This window comes from Austrofundulus limnaeus, unplaced genomic scaffold, assembly GCF_001266775.1.
Source record: "Austrofundulus limnaeus strain Quisiro unplaced genomic scaffold, Austrofundulus_limnaeus-1.0 Scaffold28, whole genome shotgun sequence".
Taxonomy (NCBI): domain Eukaryota; kingdom Metazoa; phylum Chordata; class Actinopteri; order Cyprinodontiformes; family Rivulidae; genus Austrofundulus; species Austrofundulus limnaeus.
This window is the reverse complement of record NW_013952430.1, coordinates 1,327,062-1,339,828: the sequence shown is the minus strand read 5'-3', so window position 1 is coordinate 1,339,828 and position 12,767 is coordinate 1,327,062. Positions and strand designations below refer to the sequence as shown.

The 12,767-nt window shown below is 37.9% G+C and overlaps 1 protein-coding gene across 1 annotated transcript in view; it reads left to right on the top strand.

The window, feature by feature from the left end:
- The first annotated feature begins 448 nt into the window (after positions 1-448).
- slc2a15a (solute carrier family 2 member 15a) overlaps positions 449-12,767 on the top strand; it is a 25,772-nt gene continuing 13,453 nt past the window's right edge. The window contains exons 1-2 of the mRNA XM_014005053.1: positions 449-668; positions 5,766-5,864. Coding sequence (XP_013860507.1) covers positions 624-668; positions 5,766-5,864 — 144 coding nt within the window. The 5' untranslated portion in view covers positions 449-623. The remainder of the gene's footprint in view (positions 669-5,765; positions 5,865-12,767) is intronic.

Here is a 12,767-nt window from a genome sequence, read left to right as displayed (position 1 = left end):
CTGAATATTATCAGTGGCCCCCCTCTGCTCCTTTAAGCTGCCCCTGCTCGTAGACAATCTCTAATCTCTTCTTATCTCAGTTCTCGTCATCTTTTTTCATTCCTCTACAGTGCAGCCTCCACTTTCTTCACCTTTACTTTGCTCTCCTCTTCTCCTTTCCTTGCTCCCTGGCTTTTCTCATTTTCTTTCTATTTTCACTATTTGTCATTTTGCTTTTTTCTTTGCTCTTCTCTTTGCCCGCCTCGTTTCTCTTCTTTTCATGCTCTTCTCTCCTTTTCCTCGCTCTCTCCTCTGCCTGTCTCCGAAATTCTGTTAGAGCTAATTACTTCCAGCAGGCTTTTCTCTCGGTCTGTCACGTTGCTCTCCATCATGTGATGACGCTGGGTCCGCTTGTTATTTAGGGCCTTTAGACTGCTGCTGTGGTTAAAAAAAGGAAAAGGGCTAACACATGGCACATGGGCACACAAACCATCCCATCAACCTCAAACACTTCACAGCCTGCCGGACCACTCCTTTGCTGCAACTATGATGTCCTCTCTGCTGTAAAGAAATTCTCTTCAACTGTTTTTTTATTTATTTATTTTTTGTTTGTTTTTTTCCGGCTCAGGCAACAGAACTCCTAAATGGCTGAAGAGGTTTTAGTTTCATCGACAGGAAAAGTCCCATCGGTGAGTTGAAACTGACTGATTCAGGTCAAACAGAGAGTCAAGCTTATGATATTACTGATATTGATTTAAACATGAAGTCTCAGCTTATATAAACCTGTGATATTTACTTAAACTAGGTGTTTGGGACAAAACCTGTCATATTAAAATATGCTTTACAAGTGATCAAATGTGACTTTCTTAAAAAAATACAAAACGCAACATTTTTTTGATTTGGAGAACTTATTTGATCATTTTAACTGAATTATTACAAAGAATAATCAGAAATTATATAGTTTGTGATTCTTATTTTTTTGAAAAAGTTAATGTGATTTTAGCAGCACTAAAATTGCTACTAATTTCTCAGTGTGATATATTTGCATGTTCACATGTCACATTTCTGTAGAATATTTGCCTGAAACTGTTCAAATCAACCCTGTTTGTTAACAAAATGTCACAGATTTGAATCAAACTTGCAGGATGTTTGTTTATAAATGATTACCTTTTGGAATCAACTGGATTCAAGATGGCTGCCACAGCTACTCAGTCTTTTTTCATTTCTCATATTGTTGACCAAAATTCTAAAAATACAAAATATGATAAAAACAAACAAAAGCAATATACTTTCAGCACATTGTGTAAAAGCCTTTTTGTGGTTAGTTTACACATCACTGTTTGGACATGAAAGTTATATTTAGTGTTAAAAGCAAAGATTAAATCAAGACGGGGGAGTACTATACATCGTTTCATTCAACTTATCTGCAGGACTCAGTTTCAGTTTGATAGACTTTATATATATGATGGTGCTGAATTGGAGTGAAACGAGAGAAAACCCCTTAAAGTTTTTCCTCTTATTATAACGCAGGTGTTAAACCTGATAAAACAGATTAATTCAAATTTAACTGAGGTCACAACATAACTTTATGCTTCTGCAAAGTAGAAAGATTTTTTTGAAATGATTAATCTAACATGTTACACATTTTAAAAATACTTCCATTTCTGTGGATTTTATGTGAAGATGTTTTATGGGTCATCAGAAATGAAAACATCCCACTCAAAAATACAAATGATGGATTTAATTTTAAAAATGTCAACCGTTTCCACTCAACTGAGTAAATGTAGTATATTGATGCACAGTAAATGTAAAGTAAATGTGTTATCTTTACTCAGTTTAGTTGAGTGGAAACAGTTGATACAATTTTTTAAAATTAAATTCACAACATTTATTTTGATTCCTATACCAAAGCAGGTGTCAAAATAAATAAATAAAAATAAATAAATAATAAAATACAACTTTGCTTAGACGTCCTTTTTTTTTTAACAGTTGACAAAATGAAAGTTTCAAAAATAAAACTTCTAACAGGACTACATTATTTAAGTGGTCAACCTAATGCTTTAAAAATACAGAAAAAATACACATATGCTCAGGACAAAAGGCAAACTCTTAACCTGATTATAAAAAGAAATATGGATGAATTCTTGTATGAGCATCAATCACTAATGTCTAAGACAGTTTCACTCTGTTCTGGCAATAAGTATGACAATCGATAAATAAAACCAAAAAGTGAAAATTTAGCTCTAATTTTAGAGAGACGTTCTCTGATGAGAAATACACGTGTTGAAAACTCTTTATTCAGATGTTTTCTTTCTTGTTTTATTTGATGTCTGTGTGTCTTTTATGCCTTTTAGTCATATTCCTGCCACAGGGGTCTCCAATTATCCTGCATGTTTTAATAGCTTCCCTGCTCCAACACACCTGATTCTGTGATTAAATTACCTCTTCAAGTTCTGCAGAAGCCAGTTAATCACCCATCAATTCAAATCAGGTGTGCTGGAGAAGAGAAACCTCTAAAACAGACAATCTGCAGGACCAGGACTGGACACCACTGACATACATAAACTACAGCCAGCTAGGATTTGTTTACACTGAGTGCGTACCCACATTTTAGAGTTGGATGTACTTGACAGACTGTAATGAGTACCTTTAAAGTGTTTTATGTTCGCAGTTCCTTGAATGTTTCTCTGTTATGATGAACACGCTGTGCAATTTGCTCAAACTCCTCCTCTTTTGTTGTTGTTGTTGTTAGCTTGTTTTTGTGCTGAGTCAGTGGCAAAACTGCTGAAATCTGCAAACGTGAGTCTTTGCAACCTGTCATCACTTATTATTAAGTTATAGTTATTGTAAGTGTCCAGTTTGAATATTGAACGTCTCGTCAAAAAATAAACCGTTGTTCTTCTTTATGAATTAATGTTTGCACACTGAGGAAAAGTCCTTAGTTCCTGCTCTGCTGCAGACCCTTTTATTTAGTTTTAACCAGGAACGTGAGGAATACAGTAATAAGTTTATTCAGGACTGCAGTAGCTCAGTGGTCAGACCACAGCACTGTTCTGTCTTTTAATCCTGAAGCTGCAGGTTTGAGCCCTGTGTGTTAAAATCCCGTCACACTATAACATTTTCGACATCTTGTGAAGATTATGTCCAAATCCGAAGATGAGTGTGTTGAAGATGGAATTTAAGAAAACCTACTGGAAGCCTCTTTTAGATATATACTTACTGTAAAGCTAATGAATTGAATAAATAACCTTTATGAGTAATTTATTTATAACATTTTCATAGGTTGGCATAAGTTGTCTAAAACATTATGACAGGTTTCATAGATTCAAAGTGTTTATTCTCATATGCACAGCAGGAAACGTGCTTCCCTGAGGAATAGAATTCTTACTTCATCAGGGGAGACGAACCAAAAGAAATATAATTAAAAATAGAAATATGATAAAAAATAAAGGACAACGAATAGCACCAATAAGTATTTTTATAAGAGACAATCAGAAACACACAAATGTCAACAGGTAACAGTTAGATGAGGAAACATTCAGTTATTTAAGAGTGATGGAATTGAGAAAAATGAGTTCTTAAATAGGGAGGTTTTGCATTTTGCACTTCTGGACCTCTGGCCTGAGGATAGAGGTGTGGAGAGTCCATGATGGAGGACGAAAATGGCCTTCCTGCAGACTCTGCAGTGGTAGATGCTCTGCAGAGGACAGTGGAGTCCCTACTAGACTGTGATGCAGTTGGAGAAGATGCTCTGCACCACACAGCTGGGAACGTTTTTGAGGACCTTGGCTTTGAAGAAATTACTGGGGTTTATTTTATGTACCGATTTTAACTACACTATAGTTTGTGTTATGATTGAACTGTAATGACTAATTAACTTGATGATTCTATATCAATAGTCGCATGTCTGGTAAAAAAAAATCCAACACATATTTGAACTTTTAAATCATTAGGACAGGTTTTTATTGTTTAGAGGGCATGACTTTGACAAAATGATTGGCCCCTCCCCCTTCACTGATGATGTAATCAAATAGGCGGAGTCATGCCCTGAAGCTTTTGATAAAACTCTTGTTATTTCCGGATTCGGTCTGATTTCCTGGTACAATAAAGCCAGACATTGGCAAAGAGCACTCTTTGGTTCTGTATGGCTGTTCTTTAAAACTCTCTCCATGCGTTTGCACATTCCCTGTATGGTTTCGCATACATTCTGTTAACGAACACGAATAACAACGATTTTTTACAGCCTGACATGCCAAACTTCCTCAGCCTTCGTAGGAATTGAAACCGCTCTTAAGCCTTCTTGACCAGCTGTGTGGTGTTCTCAGTCCAGGTGAAGTTTTCATTGATGTGGACCTTTAGGAGGTGCAAATGTCAGAAAAAAATGCTTATCTTTCATAAGAGGTCACTCACTGCAGTGACCCCTGCAGAACATGTCAAGTTGTACGGATTGTCCATAATTTACACGGATATCCCATTGTTTTGCAGGTATACGGACATATAGAGCAATCTCACGGATTGTTTCAAGTATTACGGATATTTTTCAAAACCTCAATTTTTTTTAACATGTCAGAGCCTGCAGGACGTTAACAAATCAGTAAATAACATCAACCGTCTTGCGACCTGCTCTCCCCCTAGAAATGAGCTCTCCACCTCTTCCGTTCTCCTTTCCTCCTGCTTTGCAGCAGGCGCTGTCAACTCCGCGGCCAACAGCACCCCCCGCAGGTGCGAGTAGTACGTATTTTTGCAAAAAGTACAGATTTTTGAGGTTCATTATACTGGTAAAAGCCCGGAGGGATTGACATGTATGGGAAAGTTACCAAATTATGCAAAATCAACTTTTTAGAGGTTTATATCCTGTTATAATGTCATTTCTTCCATGAGCTGCCTAAAAGCTTGCTGGTACAAAGCTCCGCCTATTTGTACAAAGCTCCTCCCTGCAGCTCAGTCTGAAGCTGAGCTTCCGCCCCTCAGAGCACCCCTCCCCTGAAACATTGTTGTGAAGATGTGCTGAAGTGGGAGTGTCAGAAACGGCAGGTTGTTGTTAAAGACAGTGGTCAATTTCAGAGCATTTAGATTTTAGATTTATTTTGGTATGTACAGCCTTTTCAGAACAACTGAGGATAACATAGTTACTTAACTGTGGTAAAGAACTGAACTATGTGCCTGGAAAATGCATAATAACCACTCTTTAATGCACACCCATACCATCAGAGAGGCAGGCTATTAAACTGTGAACTAATAACAGGATAATCCATCTCCTCTTAAGTACAAAGGACAAGGTCTGTGGTTTCTAAACAAAATTTCTAATTTTATATTGTCTGACCACAGGACACTTTTTATTTCATCTCAGTTAATTTTTGATCAGCCCCCCCAATTTATGTTTTTTTAATTTACAAATTAATGCATTCTGTTTTTATTCAGATTTTACACAATGTCCCAACATTTTCTGAAGACAAGGTTGTAACTCACAAAATTTTTTTAAGGACTCCAAAGGTGATGATGACAGTATTTGACCTAGACAACTGGTCCAATTGGGGTTTGTTTTTTGTGCGGCTGGTCCATCTCTGGCAAACCACATCCAGGCCACCAAAGGGCCGTCATTATTTGCTGTACCAAGACAGAGTGTTAGAGTTATTCGTCTTGTTTTGTAAAAGTTTTAGTTGTTAAAACTGAAGCTGCTGTACAATTTAAATGGCCAGAGTTTTAAAAATAGCTTACCTTTTCACCATTTTCCCAACACAGCAGCATCTCTTAACTTTCTAATATTGTTCCTCTTCTGTTTGCAGCACCTGACTGGCTCTCTGTTAGCCGTGGCATTCCTCACCTCTTTTGGGAGTTCTATGCTGTACGGCTACAACCTCGCTGTGGTCAACTCTCCTGCTGGAGTAAGACACAAACATTCATACACATGTTGGCACATCTGCTCAAAGGTCCCGCTTACACACATGGACAAAACTCTTGGTACCCCTCGTTTAATGAAAGTAAAATCCACAATGGTCACATAAATAACTAGAATTTGACAAAAGTAGTGATAAATAAAAAATTCTATGAAAATGAACAAATGAAGTTCAAATGTTGCTTTTCAACTATACTTCAATAGAATAAAAAAATAAAAAATAAAACTCGTACAGGCCTGAACAGAAATGATTGTACCCCTGAAAATAATGTTACCAAAGGGTCATGTTAAATCAAGTTGTGCCCAGTAATTAGCATCACAGGTGTCTACAATGTTGTTATCAGTCAGTGGATCTGTATATAGAGCTGCAGATACTCATTGTGCTGTTTAGTGACATGGTGTGCACCACATTCAACATGGACCAGAGGAAGTGAAGGAAATAGTTCTCTCATATTAGAAAGAAATTTATAGACAAGCATGTTAAAGGTAAATGTTATAAGACCATCCAAGTCATTTGGTGTTCCTATGACTACAGGTTGTTACATTATTCAGATTGAAGATTTAAGATCCATGCGACTGTAGCCAACCTAACTGGACGTGGTCACAGCAGGAAAATGTATAACAAATCCAAGAGACAGATAATACAAATGGCAACAAAAGAGCCCAGAAAAACTTCTAAAGAGATTAAAGGTGAACTTCAAGCTCAAGGAACATCAGTGTCAGATTGTACCATCTGTCATTGTTTGAGCCAAATTGGACTTAATAGGAGACGACCAAGGAGGAAAACAAATCATGAAATAGTCAGACTGGGGTTTTCCCAACTACATGTTGACAATCCACAAAGCTTCTGAAAGAATGTCCTCTGGACAGATGAGACAAAAATATAACTTTTTGGCAAGGCACACCAGCCCTTTGTTCACAGAGGAGAAAAATGAAGCGTATCAAGAAAAAAAACACTGTCTCTACTGTGAAACATGGCTTTGGAGGCTTTGTTATGTTTGGGGCTGCTTTGCTGTATCTGACATAGGGTGTCTTGAATGTGTGCAGGATACAATGAAATCTCAAGACTATCAAGGATAGAGAGAAATGTGCTGTCCAGTGTCAGAAAGCTTGGCCTCAGTCGCAGGTCATGGGTCTTCAACAGGATGATGGCCCAAAACAGCTAAAAACACCCAAGAATGGCTCAGAGGAAAACATTGGACTAATCTGAAGTGGTCTTCTATGAGTCCTGACCTAAAACCTATTGAGCATCTTTGGAAGGAGCTGAAACATGCCATCTGGAAAAGGCACTCTTCAAACCTGAGACAGCTGGAGCAGTTTGCTCATGAGGAGAGGAACAAAATACCTGCTGAGAAGTCTTGTTACAGGAATCATTTGATTGCAGTGATTGACTCAAAACTTGCAACCAAAAAAGGGTACCATCATTTCTGTCCAGGCCTGTTTCATGAGTTCTACTGTTAAAAACAATTCTGTTGAATCATAGTTGAAAAGCATTGGGCCTCATGCAAGCACGTGTTATCCTGAATTTCTATTACTTTTGTTCGTACAAAGGCTTCGTACGAACATGTCACGTCAGATTCAACAAACTCTTCTATCTTCAGGAAAAGTGTGTAAATGAGCTGCATAAACATGATGAATTCTACCTGTTCGTATCAGCTGCTCGTGCACGTGGAGGGGAGATTAGCATAATTACCACCCCAAAAACACCATATAAGGCTATGTTTCCTGCCTCAGATATAAGGAAGTGTCCATTCATGAAAATGACAGCGAAAAGTAAAAAGAAGAACTTTACGAGTTCGAAGATTGAAGTCCTGCTCTCCGAGATCGAGAAAAGAAAATCTGTCGTTTTTAGCAGCGTCAGCTGTGGAATTAAAAGACCAGCTAAAGCCAAAGAATGGAATGAAATAACTACTGCTGTTAATGCTGTGTCTCCTGTGGGTCATACAGTCACAGAAATAAAAATCTAAATCTTATTCATCTCTCCCTAGTCCTGCTCCGGTTTTCCTTTGGTCAAATATTTTTAATTCAAGTGCAAACAAGTGTGTTACATAGTTTTCATTTATTCAGAGGAGGAGCAGGCGTGCACCACTACCCCCGGATGAGTTTCTGAAAAGAAAAAAGCTTTTTAAAATGTTTCCAAATTTAAATTAACTTCATATTCATATTGTAGTGTTATACAACAGCATTAATAGCCAATGTAATTTAATTTAACCATTTAATGTCGTTAGTCCACATTATTACATTTAAAATATAATTCCAATTCAAACAGAATAAGCTATTTCAACATAATTATGGAGTGTGATTTATTTTCAACTCAAAATATCTTCAAACTAGTTAAATATGAAGTTATTAGTGAAGAAAATCCATCTGGATAACAGCAGACTGACTGCTCGTAAAATACACGACAGGTCTGGACCACTTGTAAATTTTGTTCGTATCTGAAAAAAATCTTAGAATACAAAAACATTGGTGAATGCCACAAATTCTCCTAAATCACTCGTACGCACAATTTAAGAACAAATTTGTGCGTACGAACGGTTCTTGCATGAGGCCCATTGTCTTACTTTCATTTGTTCATTTTCATAGAATTTTTTATTTATTATCACTTGTGTCAAATTCTGTCAGAAGGGGTTTTAGGATTCAGGACCACTGAAGACAAAAACAGGTTTAAAAGGTTTATTATTTCACTGTTATGTGAGGAACCTCTGGACCCTCTGGGTGGCACACTCTGCAGAGCAGAACACTGGTGAGTGTCAGGATTAAAGCTGGTGGATTTGCAAAAATAGAAAGTAGCTACTGACCTTTTAACTGTAGACACATTAGTCTGGGTGAGTCCACAGAAGTTGGTCCCAGAGGACTTGGGTCCAGGGGAAGCGAGAGGGGTCAGGGGATCCAGTGAGCGGTCCAAGGTCAGAGCCAGGTGATCAGAGAGCCAGAAACAAATCCAAATCGTAATCCAAAAGGCAGGGTCCAGAGAACAGAAACGGTGCCAAAAGCCAGAGATCAGAGTCAGCGTCAGTATCAGGCAAGGAACAGGCAGGAGGCAGAGATCGGGAGACAGGCAGTGGGTCAATAACAAGAGATCAGGCATGGGCATGGATAAAGCGCTGGACATCTACTGGGCRAACCGTTCAATAATCTGGCAAAGGTTGAGTGAGGGAAGGGAGCTTAAATAGGAGAGAGGACAGGTGAGGCAGATGAGGCTGATTGCTGTGGCACAGGTGAGGAGGAAAGGAGTAATCAGAGGAGCTGAGTGAGAGTGACAGAGGGGCAGGAACAGATGGAGCAGCCCAAAATATGACAAATTCAAATTATTTCTGTGACCATTGTGGGTTTTTCTTTCATTAAACGAGGGGTACCACCAACTTTGTCCATGTGTGTGAATGATTTATCTTCCACTGATCAACTTGTCTGCGAAACAAGACTTATGAAAACGAAAACATTTTCATTGATTCCTCAAAAGAAATTAATGTGAACTCATATTTGGTTTGGTCAATTGTATGTTGCTGCTTGATGATACAGTCTTTTCATTCTTTTTTTTTTCTTAATAAATGTACCTTCAGTACCTCATGTTGACAAAGTGAAAAAAAATATCAAATTTGTGAGTTTTGAAAGCTTTTCATTGTTGATTAGATGTTTTAACGCCTTGATTAGTGTCCATCTGTGGTAAATTAAACTGACTCGATATAATTTAGACACAAGTTATTATAGAAGGCCTTCTGGCTGATGGTGCATGTCAGTGTGATAAACCAAACCACGAGGTCAAAGCAGCTGCCCACAGAGCTCAGAGACAGGTTTATTTTATGGCACAGATCTGGGGAAGGCTACATAAAAAAACTTTCCCCTGCATTGAAAGTTCCCAAAGCACCTCCATAATGCTTGACTAGAGGAAGTTTAGCTCAACCAGAACTGAATACTTATGAAGAAATTTATTGGGGTGTGTTATGTGCTGATCTTAATTACACTACACGTAGTCTTATTATTAGGGGAACTGTGATTATGTTGCTTAAATTTGAAGAAATTTATAGTTATTATAGATTAGTACTGGTGTTAGAAACAACACTAGAGTATTAGGGTTTCCTTTTTACAATACTTTTATAATGTTTGATCTATTATGTGTTAATTGAAATAGAGTAGCTACATGTCTGAATCATAAACAACACATAAGTGAACCGTTATAATAACATTTAGATGAGATTTTTGCATGAAGGCCTGTGATTCAGCCGTAGGTCAGTAGGGGGCGAACTCAGGCATTGAAGAATTGTGTATAAAAACATGTACCTCCTGACTTTTAGTTAGTGTGGTTTCCTTGTCAGCCCAGTGGCAAATAAACCTCACTCAGGTCTAGAATTCTGGTTTTGTATGACTTTATTCCTTTTACAAATTATTTTATTAAACAATTGTGTTTTCATCTTGACTTTAGTCGTATTGAACACGTATTTTCTTACAAATTGATGATTTGATGTAGATACATGCCTGAACACTGATTCAACACATAACTGAACCGTTAATCTTCATTAGGTCAGAATATAATTTGTCTGGGGACATGATTTCAGCTGGGTTTATGGACTCCCCTCCTGGTGATGTAATAAAATAGGCAGAGTCATGTCCCGGGTGCTCATGTTAAATCGTACTGACGTCCTCTGAACGGGTCTGAATGCAGACTGAACCAACCATCTTCAGACAGAGCGCTCTTCGTGTGGTTGGTTGTGTGCAACTCTTTGACATTCAATTTCCATGCATTGGTACATTCTCAGTGTGGTTCACACACACAAAACGGTAAACGAACATGCTTAACAATATTTTCTTTCACTGATCATCCAGTCCTTCTGACTAACTGATGTAGGACCGTAGTGAGAGAGGTGACTGAAATCCACTGAACACTCTAAGCTTCAGAGATCCTATGTGGCGATGAGACTAAAGTTCAAAAGGACAATCAGAACTGCAGGCCCACTCTCTGATGGTAGAACTGTCAGCTGGACCTGGCCAACACCAACCAAACTGCCCACAGCATCGTGCTGTTTTGAGACTGGTTGAGGAAAAACTGAGTGGAGCAAAAATACAGAAACATCCTGAACATAAAACCTATTCCACAGAAATCAGGAGCCCCATCTACACATCTCTGAATAAACATACTGGTTGTTCATGAACAACAGGACTGAGCTTGGAAGGATTTATGATGCAGAAGGATAAAATGTCCTCCAGTCCAGATGTGCAAAACCTCATCGAACCCAAAAATAAAATCCAGAGGTTATAACTGAGGGTCTGATAACTTATGCGATCACTTGTTTTGTAATTTTCATGAATTTGCAAATTTGTGGAAATGTTGGATTTTATATTGTTTTCAGGGTACTTTGAATTGTTGAAAAATAAATAAATTTGAACAATTTTATCATCAAGCTGCAGCGTAGCAAAACAGCAAAATATGAATTGGGTCTGAAAACTCAGTGTGGCCATTAAACTGTAAATACAGGATGAATGAATGAGTGAATGAATGAATGAATGAATGAATGGATGAATGAATGAATGAATGGATGAATGAATGGATGAATGAATGAATGAATGAATGAATGAATGAATGAATGAATGAATGATACTTTATTGATCTCATGAAGGGAAATTATAGAATTATTATTAGAATGGTTACTGTTTAGACCCTGCACTCATTTTCATAAATGGAAAATTACACACTTTCTTGTTTTATAAATATTTGCTCTTTTTGATGTGTTTAGTTTAAAAGACTGGGACTGATCAAAAGTTTTTTTTTTGTAAAATTACAAAGGCAAGCAAAAGCCAAAAATGAAAAAGCAGCGTGAACTCCCCCCTTTAACAAATAAAAACTCAGAGTGTATTGTTTGTCCAGCATGTCTAGCAAAAACCATCCAGGCAAAACTGCTGTGTTCTGAAAGCTGAGAATATCCTAAGTTTTTATAATTTCCAACAGAAAATCTATATTTTATGGTTGAAGCTGAGCCTTTAGTACCAGGCTGTGTTATTTGTATGCATGTGTACATGTACAGTGTGTTTCTGGACACAAAGGCTGTGTGTGCAGTGGGTGAACAGCTTAAGTGTCCCTGTAAAGAGCTGCTTGTTTTGAGGAATGTCGACTTATTCAGAGGAATGCAGCACGGAGTTAATGAGAAGCACTGTACAGCAGAAACACCACTCTGTTAGAGAACAGGAAAATGTTATCTGTCATTTGTTTTTATTTACCTGGATGATTAAGTTACAGTAGTTCAGCTCCTCTGCCATGGCATCACAATCTCCCCACGTCAGGAGTTTTTTTAGGGCGGTGGTTTTAGGGTCTCGGCCATGTACAAGGCCTCAAAAGGCAAGAATCCCAGCTGGTCTGCACAAAAAAAATGAGACATTTGAGTTTGTGTCTGCTTTGACTGACGTCAAAAACTCTGGCTAACCTGGCGCACCCTCCACCTGAGTCAGCAGAGCAACAACCCACGTGGACTTTACTTTTTCTATCTGTCACATTCATTTCTTGCTGGAGGCACAAATTAAACACAGTCCTCAACTAGTTTAATCCAATCAGTTGGGACTTTTAGACCCATATATTGACCAGTTTGACTTTTACTCCATCTGTTGGACCTGAAGTGTTAATAGTGAAAGTGTTTGTTGAAACAGTGCACTGAGGTATGAAAATATTGTGACCAACCAGTCCAACTGCAGGGAAGATCTATTACAGGAAAAACAGTCCTGGTATCAAATATTAAATAAGTCCCCATGTTTTGCCGTAGCTATAATTCATGTTCCTGCTAGTTAATGGTTCTGTTTTCATTTTTTACCTGGGCAGGAAATGATCTCAGATGTTTGTGCTGATTCCTTTTTAAACAGTGTGTTTTGTTCATCAAACCTTATGTTTTTTTATATAAATGTAAAA